Raw genomic sequence first — 17284 nt, forward strand, 5'->3', positions numbered from 1 at the left:
CCCTGCCTGCTCTAAAGCATCATGACTGTGCTAGCTGGGCTGAGTTGCAGCCCAAAATATCTGGTTAGTGAAGGCTGCTCTTAACTGTCAACCCGCAATTCCGTGGCTCCCTAGATCTTGACGTATCTCATAGGCCTTAACACTGATAAATCTCTTGGGATGAGGAAAGGAGGATGCAGAGCCAGAGGGAACAAGACTCACATCCTCAGTCACAAATTCCTTGCTCAGCCCGAAGTCCGTAAGCACCACATGTCCCTCGCTGTCCAGTAAGATGTTCTCCAGCTTCACATCGCGGTAGATGATGCCGAGCTATGGACAAGAAAGGGTCAGTGTTGAAAAGCTTATTGTGCAAATTCAGAGATCTGAGCTAGGCTGGCTTCCTGCTTTACAACCTTCCATCTCAATGATAATTGCTGGATATATCACAATGTTGAACACCAGAAATTGCTCAGCCCTAACGAAGAAGCATGCAAGCAGGATCTGCGTGCAACAGCACTCTTTCTCCACTTGTGATTGATTCCCAGCAACTAATATTCAGATGCACACTGCCTCCAACTGTGGAAGTGCAACATAGCAAAACTGAGCTCAGAAGTGTTTCACTGAGCAGCAGTGATGAAGCTCCTTACATACACACAATATTTGTTGCAAAGGTTTGGCATGATCTGCTTCTTAGCTCTTGAAGGAAATGCCACCCTCCATGAGGGATGGAAGGGATGTTAGGGGAGGGGTAATGCCTCTGGTGGGGGACACACATCATGCTCTTTCTGGGGCAGTTTGTCCACCTCTGGTCCCCACCCTGCACTCAGCTCTCACCTGTGGCTCCTAGAAGCTGTCAGCATGCAACAATGGCCGCACCCTGGAGCAGCTTCGACTGGCCGGCTAAACCAAGTGAGGGTAGCCAATGGGTCTTAAACCCTGAGTGAGTTAGGGACTTCCCTTGCATGTGAAGACAGGTTCTGGCAGATTGAGCAAATGAGAGTACAGTGGTACCTCTAGTTGCGGACACGTTCTGTTCCGGGGTGCTGTTCGCACCCCGAAAAGTCCGCAACTAGAGCAGTGCTTCTGCGCAAGCACGGAGAGCAATACAGTGGTACCTCGGGTTACATATGCTTCAGGTTACATACGCTTTAGGTTACAGACTCCGCTAACCCAGAAATAGTACCTCGGGAGAACAGAAATTGCGTGGTGGCAGTGCAGCAGCAGCGGGAGGCCCCATTAGCTAAAGTGGTGCTTCAGGTTAAGAACAGTTTCAGGTTAAGAACGGACCTCCGGAACGAATTAAGTTCTTAACCCGAGGTACCACTGTAGAGCGCTTCTGCACCGGAGCGTAGCATGCAGAATGCTTCTGTGCACGCGGCGAAACCCGGGTTTGCCACATTCACAAGCCGAAAAGACGCAACATGAACCTAATGCAACACGAGGTATGACTGTAGTTGGGTCCAACAGTTAAGAAGGCAGTTTTTGCACATGCTGTAGAGGGAAGTGGGGGGCAGATGAGGTTCGTCAATCTGGGAAGGTAGCCCATCTAGGAGAAGGAAAACTCTGATTCTAAACCTCCGCTGCCTTGCAGGATATCTTTGGGAGAAGAAAAGGCTAAGGAGTAAACTCTACAGAAATCTGGAGTCCCTAAGACGATTGGATGGTGCCTTCCAGCAACTCCTGCAGCCAAGCTGGTGCCAAACATATTGCTCTGCTCTCCTTCGGACCACATCAGTGAGTCCGAGAGGAGGGTCTTGTCGTCCAGGCAGCCCAGCATCTCAGTACACACTGTAGAGGTTTGCACCCTGGAGAGGTTACTTCTGTGCTGCAAATGCAGCAGTTAGACTTCACCCCCGGAGGTGCACTCCACTGTCTCTCAAGACAGACATGCCCACAATCCTCCATGAGTTTGCCTCGGAATATATTTAAATAATAAGTTCAAGGTCTTTGAATTAGAAAGGCCCCAAGTTCTGTTCCATTTACACAGCATTGACGCTACCTGAGTTGAGGCCTCCCACACACGACAATAATAATGGTATTATCATTGTTGTTATACTGTACTGTATCACATTATTATTTTAAAGAACATCATCAAAGTACATAGCTCTCTGCAGAATAGCTCATGCAGAGCTGACCTTACGATGCATGCAGATCTACTCTAATCCACTCACTTCCTCAAACATATAATAAAGCCTATTCAATCAAATTTTTAAAAAAGAATAGACTACGAACAGTTGAAATATATTGCTGAAATATTAGTATTTCTAACAGCTTCATATGCATTTACTAATGTATTGGGTTGTAGCCAACTCAGTCATGGCCATTATTTTCAGTGGGTCTACTCTGAGCAGGAATGGTATTGACGACAACCCATTTGATCCAGTGAAACTTCTTGTTGCAACAGTTTACAGGCCAAATAATCTCCAGCTTCATGAGATCAAGCCTTTGAGTGCAATGTCAGGTCCACTGTGCAGAATGTTTGACGAATCTTTGCAGAGTAATACAAACAAAATAAATGCAAATCCCTGTCCCAAGTAATTTACAATCTAAGGTGAGGAGCCTCTTTCTCTGTTAAGAGTTGCATGCCCTTAGGACATAGTTTATCAGGGGTCCACATACAGCTAATGAGCGGGGCCAGAGTGAAAAGAGGGTGGGCTATGCTAATTTTCTCTCTCTCCTTCCTGCCGCACCTTTTTCTTTCTCTCTATGTCAACTCCTGGGTGGCGCTGTGGGTTAAACCACTCAGCCTCTTGGGCTTGCCGATCAGAAGATCGGCGGTTCGAATCCCCGTGACGGGGTGAGCTCCTGTTGCTCGGTCCCTGCTCCTGCCAACCTAGCAGTCCGAAAGGACATCAAAGTGCAAGTAGATAAATAGGTACCGCTCCGGCGGGAAGGTAAACGGCGTTTCCGTGCGCTGCTCTGGTTTGCCAGAAGCGGCTTAGTCATGCTGGCCACATGACCTGGAAGCTGTACACCGGCTCCCTCGGCCAATAAAGCGAGATGAGCGCCGCAACCCCAGAGTCGGCCACAACTGGACCTAATGGTCAGGGGTCCCTTTATCTTTACCTTTATGTCAACTCCTTTCCTTCATTTCATAGAATCATAGAACTGTAGAGTTGGAAGGGACCCCTGAGGGTCATCTAGTCCAATCCCCTGCAATGCAGGACTCTCGACTAGAACATACATGGCAGGTGGCCATCCAAACTCTTGAGGGCCAAATTAAGGTCGGCCCAGGGCTGCAAATCCCCCCTCCCAATCTGTAGTTTTGATTAGCAGGTAGGTGGAGAGAGGCAAAGCTATTGATCTAAGAGAGAAAAGGAAAGAAGTGGGGAGGAGAAATAGCTGTGGCCTTGAGTTCCAGCTGGTGGAGAAGAGTAAGAAGTGAAGATGCTCTCTGAAATGAAAAACTGCCTTATATGGTCAGGTTATTTGACCATTCCGTTCACTGTGATTTTACTCCGACTGGTAACAGATCTTCAGGGTCTCAGGTGGGAAGCCTTTAAGACCCTGGTGGCTGCTGCCCATTGGGAAGGCAAGGAGCCCAGGAGGAGGAGGAGCCAGAGTCAATGGCAGGCAAGCCAACTCATTCCAGTTTTTTGCCTCTCCTCCTCCTCCTCCTCCTCCTCCTCGCTGAGTTCTACTAGGGGCAACAGGAGGAGGAGGAAGGAAGCGGACAAGCAATGCTACCCACCAGGCTGGATATAAGTAAGAAAGCAGGCAGATGAGGACTGGCTGAGGGACAGACTGAGGTTGGTGGCTCCACTGCCTTGATGGACCAGCCTCTGTCGCTTTCATATCCACACCAGACATTATTATTATTATTGTCATCATCATCATCATCATTATCATCATTATCATTATCATTATCATCATCATTATCATTATTATCATTATTATTTTTGTACCCCACCCATCTGGCTGAGTTTCCCCAGCTACTCTGGGCAGCTTACAGCACATAAAAAATTGTAAAACGTTAGACATTAAAGATTTCCCGATACAGGGCTGCCTTCAGATGTTTCCTAAAAGTCGTGTAGTTAGTTGTTTATTTCCTTGACATCTGATGGGAGGGCGTTCCACAGGGCAGGTGCCACTACCGAGAAGGCCCTCTACCTGGTTCCTTGTAACATCACTTCTTGCAGTGAGGGAACCGCCAGAAGGCCCTCAGAGCTGGACCTCAGTGTCCGGGCTGAATGATATGAGTGGAGATGCTCCTTCAGGTATACTGGGCCAAGGCCGTTTAGGGCTTTAAAGGTTGGCACCAACACTTTGAATTGCGCTTGGAAACATACTGGGAGCCTATGTCTCCAAACAATGACTAAACCTTACTCCTCGGTAATGACATGGTCTGGTCCTAGCGTAACTCCTCCTACCTACCTACCTGTGATCACTGTGATCGGGTGTCCTATATATAATTATATAATTTAGTACTCAGCTAAGATATACTCACAAATAGCTGTAAACCATTTGCCTATCTTTTGAATCGACATTCATGTTTATTAAAGCATCTACTTTATCAAACTTTCTTTACCGGAATGCAAACAAAATATCTTACAGATCTCAGGAAGTTATGAATCATCACAGCATCTTATAAGCATTATTTGCAAAAAGAACTACAATTAAGAGTACAGATAATCAAATAGTTGCAAAGTTCAAGCAAACTGTGCTGTATTATTCAATAACCAATGAACCATATAATCGTTAAACTGCTAGCCTTCTTGAACAACTTCTTCCTTGCTTTCTTGTTGGTGAACTTACCATTTTGTCAAAAGACATTTGCCTAGCATGTTTTCTGCTGGGAGCTTAAGGTGGCTAGGCTGCTCTTGCCCTGTGGCAGGTGATCCTTTGCCAATAACCCACAATCTGTGGGATGGATCCTGTTCTGTGATCAGAGCCCACCCATCCTGCAGCATCTGGTGCACATCCCTGTCCCAGCACATCTCACACTGGCCAACCAGATGCCTCAATGGGAAAGTCACAGACAGAAACTGTGGGCAACAGCACACTCCCTATTTCTGGCAGGTATACAGATGCATACTGCCTCTGATAACTGAGCACCAATCACAATGGCTTCTTTGTCTGCATAAGATAACTGATTCCAGCCTGATGGAGTCCCTGGGGCCCTTCTGCGACTGCTGTTTGCATGAGGCACAGCTGTTGCCACTAGGAGTATCCCTCCTGAAATGGAGGGAATCTGGATGAGGATGGCAGTGGGGCAAAGCCCTTCATCCCCAATCCAGATGTGTTATTTACTTTTTGAAGAGCATCCATGCAATTATAATAACAGCACAACCCTGCCTGGTTTGGCCACACCTCCCTCCCTTCCCATTTCTCACCTTATGCAAGTGTTCAAGCGCCAAAATGATCTCCCCACTGTAAAACCGCACCTCGTCTTCGGAGAAGTGGTCCCGTTGGTACAAGTGGGTGAACAGCTCCCCACCGCTCACGTAGTCTAGAAGGGAAGAGGGAGGCAAAAAGGTTAATTAATTCCCAGGGTCCAACCAGAAAACAATCCCCTGGCCCCCCACCTTCAAAATATTATGCCCTCCTCCTGATTCATGGCTTTCAACAAATTCTCAAAGGGGTTCATGACCAAAAGTGGTTAGGAATTCCTGTTCAAGATGACTTAGGACCAAGATACTTCACGGACAGCCTTTTTCCAAATGAAACTGCAGTGTTATTTATTTATTCCTCGTTGGCCTTTCTAGGGGTCTCTACATCATCTGAGATGCCTTTGGAACTCACTTGCCAGGGAGATATCTCTCTCACGCAACATCCTCTTTGTTATCTTTTTTTGTACCAGAGGGAAGCCTTCATTTTAAATTCACCCAGGCTTTGGGGGGTGTTCAGTTTCTGGACTAAAGACTTTCCCTGACTTTTTTTCAAAGTTCTCCCATTGCCATCTCCTTCTGTTTTAACGTATTCCTTATTACTGATGTTATTTTGTCTTTATGAATATAGAGCTCCCCGCCCCCGAAATTGATATGATTGTTGTCTTTTAAACAAACTGTCAAATTCATTAGAGAGGTTGTATATGAAAAGTGATATACAGATGCTTAAAACAAGTATTTACCACCCCCTTTCAGAGACCATATTTATTTTAATTTTACTTCCCCACTCTCCAACCTCTAGTTCTTCTGTGTTTTATGCTGGTTGTTATTATTTCATTGCTGGGATTTTAATTGTATTCTTATTTGGGGTTTGTTTTGTTCCTATTGCTATGCTTAATTTTGATGAGTCCCAGTTTAGGAGAAAAGAGGGATATAAATACATTACATCAGTGGTTCCCAATTAGTGGTCCGTTGACCCCAAGGGGTCCACACAATCCACCCAGGGGGTCTGTGGCACCATTCACATAACAAAAACTACCATAGAGATATCAAAATTTTCAAAAGTAGGGGGTCCACGGCTTGGCTTTTGAAAAACAGTGGGTCTGCAGTACTTAGCTAATTGGGAACCACCGCATTTAGCAGTAGAAGTAGTAGTACTTTAGTAGTAATAACAATAATAAGTATAAACCACTGTGTGGTCATTCTACCCCACTGAAAACGAGCATACAAAACCACAAAATAAATACATAAGTAAGACCATAACAAATTTGAAACAGAATCATTGCCTCCCCTCATCTATCCTCCCAGTTCCATGTCCGTCTGTCCCCCCGGTTTGCACCCCCACAATGCTCATACCTAGGATAAGGTGAAGCTTGGAGTCTGTTTGGAAGGCGTAGTGGAGCGTCACAAGGAAGGGCGACTGGCGCACATGTTCCAGAACCATCCGCTCGGTGCGCGTGTGCTCTGTTGTTTTGGCCTTGGTCACAATGGCCGCTTTGCGCAGCACCTTCATAGCATACAGCTTGCCGGCATCGTGACCGCTGAGCTTGCGAACCAGGAACACCTTTCCATAGGCTGGAGTTGAAATGGCAGAAGGGTTAGGATGGCCATCCTCAGAACCGCAGCCCCCTTACTCAACCCCTACGCCTGCTATCTTGTGGGCATTAGGGGAAAGGCCTTTTAATCCAATCAGGCCTTTTAAAACACACACACACACACACACACACACACACACACACACACACACACAGCCTTTGTTGTAATAGGCTGCAATCTAAATCTCTGGTCTCCCCCAGCTGTGCCTTTCTATCAAAAGTATTCAAGGCAGCTAACAAAAACAACACAATATTATTTAAATAAATAATTATAATTATAAGACAGGAACATCAAATAAGGCAGGAGCAAAGCAGTGTCCTTAGAAGGCTTCAAGCTTCTTTTTCCTCAAATGCCTGACAGAATTGAACTGTTTAAATTTGCCACTGAATGGAGAGAAGGGTGAGTACCAGATGAACATATCTAGGGGGGCGGATTCCATAAGCCTGGGTGCCACCCCTGAGAAGGCCCTGTCTCCGATGATGGGGACACCCAGCGCAGACCCTTCATAAGAATGAAACAGCTCTGCCAGATCAGATCCAAGACCCATCTACTCCTGCATCCTCTTTCCCATAGTGGCCCATCAGATGCTCCAAAGAAGTCCAAATGCAAGCTGAAGCAACAAATAGCTTTTTTTCTGTTGTAATGTTCCCAGCATCGGGTATTCAGGGGTAAAGTGCTCTTGAACATGAGGGCTCTGTTTAGGTATCATGATGAATAGCCATTGTTAGACCTCAGCAAGGAAGCAGGTCCATATGGTGAAAACATGCTTAACTCAATGCTATTGCTTTAGAAAAGGGGTGGGGAATTCTCAGGCTCAGAGGTTAAGTATGGCCTTCCAGAACAACCCCCCAGGTCACACCCCTCACTGACCTCCCCCCAATTCCCCCCAGGGGTTTTTGCATGGCTAGAATGTGTTCTTGAACCCCAAAATGCCTTCTGCTAGTCAGGATGAAGGGTAAAGAGGGCGGATGAGTACAGAAATTAGCCTAATGTACAAATGTAATATTTACATCGGTTGACCCACCCACCCCACATATGGCCCTCAGAAGGTTGCCGAGAAAGGAATATGGCCCTTGAGTTTAAAAATGGTTTTCTGTCCCTGCCTTGAAGAATATCAGCAAGTAACTCCAAAGAATGTCATTTTTCCACCTTCAGTTTCTGACCACTTTAGAAAACTCAGCCTAAATGTATGCCATCTTTCGTTTCAAGCTCTCTGTCAGTCATCAAAATATATTTTTGCAACACTGCTTTGTTTTCGACTTCTGCTTTACAACTTTGGTTTTCTTATTGATTGTTATGAATTTGTGTGCAGTATTACCTCTCCCCCAATAAAACAGATTCTATTATACAGCTGCTTTTGACTCACCTCCAGTGCCCAGGACCTTGAGTAGTTCAAAATTCTCCATGCCAACTTTCTCCTCATGGCCTGTCAAGTTTGCTGTTGAGGGAAAATTCAAAAACATACACTTTTCAGGTGGGAAGAACAAGGTAGAGCTGGGTGTGTGTGGAAGGAGAGGCTGAACATCAGGGAGACCTCCAAGACCCCTTTCCTGACTTTCCAGCTTTCCATTAGAAATGAAAAGGATAAAGAGTAACAGTGCAAACCTAACCTTGTCTACTCAAAAGTAAGTCCTATTCAATTCAGTGGGGTGCACTCCCAGGTAAGTGGGGATAGGATTGCAGCCTAAGACCCCAGTCCAACTAACACTGGTCACGATTTGACTCCCATTGAAACGAATGGAACAAGTTCATCGCCAACCTCCTTGCTTTCAGTGGGATCCACATCATAAACCTATACTGTACAGTACATGTCTACTCGAAGGAAAGCCCTGCTGAGTTCAATGGGACTGACTCCCAGGTAAGTGCAGAAAGATTGCAAGCTTAGGACTGGATCCAGGGTTGGGTTGGTCCTCATCAAAGACCCACTGAAATTAACTAACATGACTGAGGTCCATTCATTTCAATGGATGGACTTATGTGACACCACCCCTAGTCTTCACAAACTTTAGTTGGATTGAGGTCCACATATTTTACTTCATGGAGATAGAAGGACCAGGCATGGGGGTGGGCAGTGTGAGCCATAATCTTCTCAGTTACTCATAAAGAAGATAAATTTGATTCTGCCTTCTGGCATTCTGGGGCCTATTGCTATTACAAGTATTAATAATAAATATAATATTATTAGATACTGTACTATATCTTAACCAGCCTTCAGCATAAGGTCCCAGGGCAGGTTACAGCAATGTACCATTACAATACTGAAATAAGCTAAAACAATTTATATTCAGAAGATTTACAAAGTGTTACAAGAGACTGGTGCTTATTTTTTCCGAACAGTATTGAAGTGATTTAAGAGGAATGAAATAACTTTTAAATTAAACATGCTGGCCCATTTTTTAATGAAGGTGGTCACTATGTATGTATGTATGTATGTATGTATGTATGTATGTACCGGGTATGTATGTATGTATGTATGTATGTATGTATGTATGTATTTATTTAACAACTTTCTAGAAAAGAAAATTAGAAAAACTGACAGAAAGCATTTACCCTGGGTATATATTATAGTGTGTTGAAAAAATACCTTGGGCTGTATCCAACGTTAGTCCTGCTCAGAGCAGACACATTAAAATGAATGGACCCGGCTAACTTCAGCTACTATTTTCAATAGGTCTACTCTTGAGTGGAATTTAGCTGGATACGGCCCTTCGGATCTTGCGAATGATGCGTTTTGCTACACCCATTTTCCCGAGGGTCTACACTTAGGCCCAACCATCAGGACCTACCAGAAAATCTCTGGCTATGGGGCACGGGGGCGGGCATTGTGCCAATGGTGCTGAGCCACTTCTGGCCCTCCTTCTCCTCATGGCACACTCCCTTCGCTCTCGCACGGCACCCGTCCCCACCCTCTTCCCTGGGGTTCTCGGGTGCAGAGGGGAGGAGGCCCCATTTCCGGCCTATGAGTCACAAGTTGGCCAACTCTGAGAGGGGGGGGAAACGGGCCCGCACTTGCCCACAGGAACACCTAGCCCAAGAAGGCCTGCCACAAAAACGCAGCCACTACAAAACACCCTCTGTGGGGCTGCCGCCCGGTGGCTTATAGCTTACAGTGTTTTCCAATTTATTGCTAATTTCACATTTATGGCCACATCTTCACTTTAAAACAGGGTGCTGAGGGGAATAGTTCCCAGGAATATTTGGGGGGGAGCCATGACAGTTGCAGTGGAATCCTGGCGCTTTAAATACATGTGGATGTGACCTATATATGGGTATCAATATTTTCTTAGTCTTATATGTCATGCTTTAAAAAGCTGTGTGTGTGCGCGCCTTTAATTGTTACCCTCCTCATTTTCATCTCCTCACAAATAGCTAGTTTTGTTTTATTTATTGGCTAAAAGCATCTCACTAAATAAGAGACCCAAGTCTCTTGAGTGTATTTAAAATACAGTTGTCTCCCCATAGGTTCTCCTTAAAAACCTGCTTTTAATGCCAGCAGCCTCAGCTCTGTTACCCTGGTGGGAGGAAGGGTGGGCTATAAACTGAAACAACAACAACAGTAACATTCACTTTGAGCATGTGCAGAGTACATCTGCCATCAAGGAGTTTCTAGCAAATACAGTTTGCAAGCAGACAGGTCCCCTGTTTTCCTGTTATATAAAGCTGTCTCTCTCTCTTTTTTTTAACGAGAAAATATTCAGGGGAAGATCAGGTGCTGTACAAATCGCCTTGCTGGATCAGATCAAAGTCCATCTAATCTGGCATTCTGTCTGCAAGAGAGGCTTCTGGGAAACTTAGCAGCAAGGCATGAAAGTATACCGCCTTCCTCACAAGCAAGGCCTGCTCTCTGTTCTCAGCATCTAGTATTCAAAGGTATACTACCTCTCAACATGGAAGTTCCACATTTGAGTCAACACCTTTGCCCAAACCAGGTGCCCACCAGATATTTCAGACTACAGCTGTGCTAGCTGGGACTGATGGGAGTTGTAGTCCAAAGAGTCTGGAGAGCATCAAAGTGGCAAAAGCTGCAATAGACAACTCCACTTTAAAACCCACCTGGCTTGCCCTAAACTGGGGTGCATGGAGGAGGAGGGAGGGCAGCAGTTAACTATAGCTTACGCTGCCTGGTGCAGTTACAGTACCTGTATATGACTGAGATATTCAAGTGCATTTGAAGAAGAAACGAGAGGGGATGGAGTGCATTTCAGGTCATGCATAAGGAAGTGACATGGCCCGACAGACAGTCAGATTGAGCAACTCCTAACCTTCGCCCAAATTAAGACATTTGCCCCAGCCTGGCATGCAAGGTACAGTTAGGATGCTGCTGCCAGACTCTCACATTCTGCTTCTCATATGCCAAAAGGATTGAGAAACATGTGCCTCCTGTGTGCGGTGTGTGTAAATCAGGCGTGGGGAACCCTTGGCCCATCCAATGTCCATAGAATCATAGAATTGCACTACAACTCCCATCCACCCTAGCAAGCATTGCCAATGGCCAGGAATGGTGGGAGTTGAAGTTCAGCCACATCTGGGGTAAACAGCCAAGGTTCCCCACGATTGATGTAAATGGTTTTTGGTCTGTCAGGGTCTCTGTCTCTTATCTGTACAATGAACAGAAAAAAGGCTTTACACACAAACACACACACACACAAATTACTCCAAGAGTGGTATCGGATACCATGTTTTATTTATGCCAAGGCTCAAGCTTTCTTTTCTTCTTTTTAATGGTGGGGGCTTTGCCCTGGGATTATGCAAATCAACAAAAGAAAGTACCTCTGAGGGAGGTGCTGGGGAACCTGTGTCCCTCCCCCAAGATGCTGTTGGACTGCAACTTCCATCACCCCTGACCACTGACCATGCTGGAGGGGGTTGATAGGAGTTGCGGCCCAACCACATCTGCGGGACTCAGAGCTGTCCCACCCTTGCCTTAAGAGAAAAGACCTTTGCCTCATCATCACAGCACCCACCAACACAAAGTTGTATCTGGAAGTGAAAGGTCAAGATGTTTGGATCAGAAATGGTGGCTTCCCTGCAAGTTTGCATGCAATCATTGGTACCAACTACCCTTTATTATTCGCTATTTCCCCACCCCTCTTTAAATGGAGGATGCACGGATGCTGAAGATAGCCAGATCGGTTTAAGAGCCCCTCTCTTGCAGCGAGCCTACTTTTTTTTCAGTGGGGGGGAGGAGGAGAAGGAGCAGATCTCTTACTCCAGACAGCCTTCGCCAGTACACTGTTCTCACAAACACACACACACACACCACTTCCCACCACCCACCTGCCAACCGCCTCCAGCCGCCCCTACGGCTCCCTCCCCTTGCCCCCACTTGCCAATCCAGGCGGGGGCGGGCTGGTGATTCAGCAACACCCACCCCCACTCCAGCTGGGGCGGGAGGCGGGGCGTGCATAAATTAGGGGCGGAGCTCCGCCACTTTGAAAGATAACACTCTCCCAGGCCCTCGGGTGGGATAGGAAAGGGTTCTCTTTCTGTTTCCCGACTCCCGACGTCTCTCCGCAACCCCAGGCGGGTCTAAGCGTTGCCCAATCGCGCCCTCTGTCTCTCGGCAAAGGTCTCCGGGCACAGCCGAGCCGGGATATCCGCTCTCTTTGCAAAGCTGGCTGTTTTAGCAAGGGCAGAAAGCAACTGGTGTCTCTCCTCCTCCTCCTCCTGCGCCCAGGTCACGTTTATCCGCCCTCCCCGAAATCCTGTGCATCACCGCCAAGATGACTCTCGCTCTCCTCCCTTCCACCGACCCAGTTTATGCACCAAGATCTGCAGTCACCCCCCCAATCTCCTTTATCACGGACGAGAAGCGGGACCTGCGTGCCGTTGTTCCCACCGCGGACAAAACCCCTATTCCAGTTTACGCGCTCCAGTTTGATCTCACTCCAAATATGAACGCCGCGCACTCCCGATCGTGTTTACACACCGCGATCGGCGCCCATAAGAAGCCGTGCAACCAGCCGACACCCCCCACCTCCTTGTCTCTCAACGTGCGCCTTCCTCGGATCAGGTCGATACGCCCCCCGATGCGTTCCCTGCGCTCCAGCAGCGCCCTCTCCTCCACGCGCCTCCAACCGGGTCCTGAGCCGAAACCCAAGGTCCCACCCCGCCGCCGCCACTACGGTGCGCCCTGAGGGGTCATCTTGTCATTCCCGGAGGAGGAGGCGCCGCCTGGAGGGTCGGTCGTCCTCCTGACCCCCTTCCGCAGATTCTCATCTGCGGGACCCTCAACGAGCCAACCCCAGCCCCTACCCCGCGCGCCCCGCCGGAGATCCCATCCCGGGGCGCCCGGGCCAGCGGCTCCACGTCTCCAAGGACCGCCCGCGCGCGCGCCAAGGGGGACCCACCCAGCTGCCCCCTCCCTCCACACACACATGCCCGGCTCTCCTCCCCCTCGATCGCCTGGTTACCGTCAGTGAGAGGCAGCTCCACCATCTCCTCCTCGGCTCCGCCGTCCCCCATGGCCAGGCCGGCTTCTCCTTGCTCCCTTCCTTGCCCTCCTCTCGCGCTCTTCTCCTCCTCCTTCCTCCGCTTTGGTTACATGGTGCGGGCCCTGCGCTTCCTGGTGCAGCAAGCAGCCCGCCGCCGCCGCCGCTGCCTCCGCCGCCTCCAGGCCTGACTCAAGCGGCAGGAATGTGACAGCAAGCAAGAGGAGGAGGAAAAAGCCCAGGGAAATCAGGGGACCCGCCCCAGGGAGGGACAGGGGACCCCCTTCCTGCTTAACGCGCCCCCTGCCCGAAGTTCCGTGTCACCCCAGTGCCTGGATTCCCACCACACACGCACACACGCTCGGACTTCCTGCGGGGCCCGTCTCGGCCAATCCCAGGGACACGCTGCTTCTTGGGGAGGCGCGCGGTGTTTTTTCTCGCTGTCCAGCGCCTTGCACCCCTGCAGGAGTGGGATTGCTCCCGGGGATCTTCGCCACCTAAGTTTTACTCTGAGTAGACCCATTGGAATGAATGGGTCCAAATTAGGGGCTGTACCTGCAGCCAATGCTCGTCCTACAGACCCATTAGAGTGATTGTACAGGGCTGACTTAGGATCCTTAATTTCAGTGGCTCTACTCGGAGAAAAACTTAGATGCAATATTTAGGCATGTCCATTTGTTTCAATGGGTCACAGGACTCCTCCAGATAGATAGATAGATAGAATTTTGTGCAAGTGAATTATTGCTGTGGTGTAGAGGTTAGAGTGGAGGACTAGGACCTGGGAGACCAGGGTTTAAATCCCTGCTCAGCCATGAAGCTTGCTGGATGATCCTGGTGGCCAGTCACTGCCTCTCAGCCTAACCTACCTCACAGCTGTGAGGATGAAATGGGGAGGGAAAGAACCATGTTGGAGGAACGGTAGAATAAAAATGTGATAGTTAAATAAATGGGGAGGTTATACATGGCACATGGAAATGATGGAATGGTGACTCTGCACAGGACCCAGAATATGGGAAGCACAATAATAAGCCCTCCTGCTACATGGAGATTGGCATAACTCTATTTATATATTATTTTGGAATTTATTTAATTCTTTATTTATTAAACGTGCATACCGTCCTTCATCCGAAGATCACAGGGGGGTTCACAGCATAAAAGTGGGAACACAAATAAATAATAAAACAAACAAATCAATAAATCACTCCCAGATTCTGCTGTGGATTCTGCTAAGTGGACTCTGCCAGTTTCCAGTTTCCCAAGGTCTCCCTTGTGGATTGTTGGGATGGGAGATGGGAATCAGCCTGGGCAGGTCAGCTTACTCACAAAAACTTTTTTTTTTGGGTCACAATTGAGTAGAATGTTTTTGCTCCATCTTTGATTTTTTTGTTTGTTTATTGCACTTATATTCCATCTCTTACTCCAAGAAGCTTAATGTGGTACACACGGTTCTCCCCCCCCCCCATGTAAGTAAAACCTCTAAGTGGCTTACAAAAAACAATAAAATATACAATAAAATTTAAGAACAATACAGTTAAAAGAATCAAAATGCAATTAAAGCCAGCAGTTAAGCTAAAATGACAGGTTAAAACTTATGCCAGTTTTTGTCTGAGTGCAGGCTTGTCTAAACAAAAAAAGATTTTAGCAGCCTCAGAAAACATTTTGTACAGTGAAAGCCAAGATGATCTATATAGCCCAAATGTCAAGTGGCAGCGAGGTCCGGAGGGTAAGTGTCACCGCGCTAAAATATTTCTTCCTTACAAGTGTAAAACAAATACTATGTGGCCCTTTTAATAGTGGCAGTTCTGCAAAATCAAAGCGGTCAATGAGGCATATCTGGGGCAAGGTGTTGCCTGGTGCAAGGTGCACAGAACATTGGCTGGAATGGACGGAGAGGGATGGTGGAACAATCGTTAGGCTAGCTTGATTGTGTCAGCTGTAGCGTTTTGAAACAGGAAGGAAGGGATTGTGCAAGGGAAGAGAAAAATCGGCAACTAGGCCATGAAATAGCCTGTCTTTGGCCTCTGCTGGTAGGAAATCAAAACTATGCTAAGGGGGGGGGAGCTAGTGGAGTGTAGGAACTTAAAGCAGACGTTGCAGAAGTGGCTAGTGTAAGTGTGTGGGTATAAATACTAATAATAATACTAATACTATTTTGCCTGTGATAGCGGTGGCTGCAGCTTCTTGGGTCTGGTGGGGCCAAAGGCAGGGGAGCCCAACAGTAGGTGGCGCTAGAGCCAGTTACAGGCAGAGACAGAACCATGGAATTTGTAGAATTGGGACCACGAGGGTCGTCTGGTCCAACCGCCTACAATGCAGGAATCTTTTGCCCAATGTGGGGCTCAAACCCGTGACCCTGAAATTAAGAGTCTCCTCATGCTCTACCAACTGAGCCATAGATGGCTCAGTGTCTAGTTTTGCCGCCATCCTCCCCACTCCCTGCTCAGTTTTACAAGGGCCAACACGGAGGTCTAGGGAGAGAAGACAAGAGCCTGTGCCACCCCCCGCCGCTGACTGGATGTAAGAAGAAAGGGAAGGTGGGAGTTAAGTAAGGGCAGCTCAGGTTGGTGGGGTGCAAGCTTAAAACTGTGTACCTAGGTAGATAGATCAGGATCTACTGCAGTGGAGATGAGGGCATATGGGGCACTGCCCCACCATTGTCTGCCGTTAGCTATCCCCTCCCTCCCCCCTCCCGGCTGCCTTCTTTCTTGCAGTCAATCCAGTGGGTGGTCCTGCCTGGCACCTTCCTCCTCTGCAGTCTCAGTACTGCCCCATGTAGAACTCACCAGAGAGGGGGAGGAGGATGGGGGCAAAACTAGGATTATTTGGCTCTGCCTGTCATTGGCTCTAAGGGATGCGGGTGGCGCTGTGGGTTAAACCAGAGCGCCTAGGACTTGCTGATCAGAAGGTCAGCCGTTCGAATCCCCGCGACGGGGTGAGCTCCCGTTGCTCAGTCCCTGCTCCTGTCAACCTAGCAGTTCGAAAGCACATCAAAGTGCAAGTAGATAAATAGGTACCGCTCCGGCGGGAAGGTAAACGGCGTTTCCATGCGCTACTCTGGTTCGCCAGAAGCAGCTTAGTCATGCTGGCCACATGACCCGGAAGCTGTACGCCGGCTCCCTCGGCCAATAAAGCGAGATGAGCGTCGCAGCCCCAGAGTTGGCCACGACTGGAGCTAATGGTCAGGGGTCCCTTCATCATTGGCTCTGGTGCCCCCTGCTGTTGGTGTTGCCTTCAACACCACCAGACTCGATGAGCACCAGCCCAGACTGATCTCTGGGTTATGTGCCACAGGTCAGGAAGGGCTTCCAACTCTCAGTTGTTTTAAAAGCACATTTTACCTTTATGCAGTAGGCTAGTTTCTATACATACTCTCTCTCACACACCATTTCTATCCTCTCCATGCAGGAAAGCAAGAAGCATTAGCAGAGTTCAGGGACACATTCCTGCCAAGCTGATTTGCAGCAGCCATCCAGGATTTTCAACTGGATTTTATCCCCCTAGACTGACCTGAAGATGCCAAGGACTGAGACTGGGACCTTCTGCATGCAAAGCAGATGCTCTGCCACTGAGCTATGGGCATTACCTGAAGACATGGGAACATAGGAACAGCTCTTCCCTGTCGAAGTGATATAAAGGTAAAGGTAAAGGGACCCCTGACCATTAGGTCCAGTCGTGGCCGACTCTGGGGTTGCGGCGCTCATCTTGCTTTATTGGCCGAGGGAGCCGGCGTACAGCTTCCGGGTCATGTGGCCAGCATGACTAAGCCGCTTCTGGCGAACCAGAGCAGCGCACGGAAACACCGTTTACCTTCCCGCCGGAGCGGGATCTACTTGCACTTTGACGTGCTTTCGAACTGCTAGGTTGGCAGGAGCAGGGATCGAGCAACGGGAGCTCACCCCGTCGTGGGGATTTGAACCACCGACCTTCTGACCGGCAAGTCCTAGGCTCTGT

At 48.2% G+C, this 17284-nt stretch overlaps 1 protein-coding gene across 2 annotated transcripts in view; it reads right to left on the bottom strand.

The window, feature by feature from the left end:
- The window catches only part of RPS6KA4 (ribosomal protein S6 kinase A4), a 37596-nt gene extending 23876 nt beyond the window's left edge, over positions 1-13720 (bottom strand). Inside the window, exons 1-5 of one of the 2 annotated variants that reach the window (XM_053367971.1) lie at positions 13316-13720; positions 8269-8340; positions 6663-6881; positions 5313-5428; positions 202-309 (exon numbers count right to left, since the gene is read on the bottom strand). In XM_053367971.1, coding sequence (XP_053223946.1) covers positions 202-309; positions 5313-5428; positions 6663-6881; positions 8269-8340; positions 13316-13367 — 567 coding nt within the window. In that variant the 5' untranslated portion in view covers positions 13368-13720. Of the gene's footprint in view, positions 1-201; positions 310-5312; positions 5429-6662; positions 6882-8268; positions 8341-12879; positions 12899-13315 lie in introns of those variants that run through there. The other variant, XM_053367972.1, reaches the window with a different exon arrangement.
- Between the last annotated feature and the right edge of the window lie 3564 nt (positions 13721-17284).

This window comes from Podarcis raffonei, chromosome 16 (genome assembly GCF_027172205.1).
Source record: "Podarcis raffonei isolate rPodRaf1 chromosome 16, rPodRaf1.pri, whole genome shotgun sequence".
NCBI lineage: Eukaryota > Metazoa > Chordata > Lepidosauria > Squamata > Lacertidae > Podarcis > Podarcis raffonei.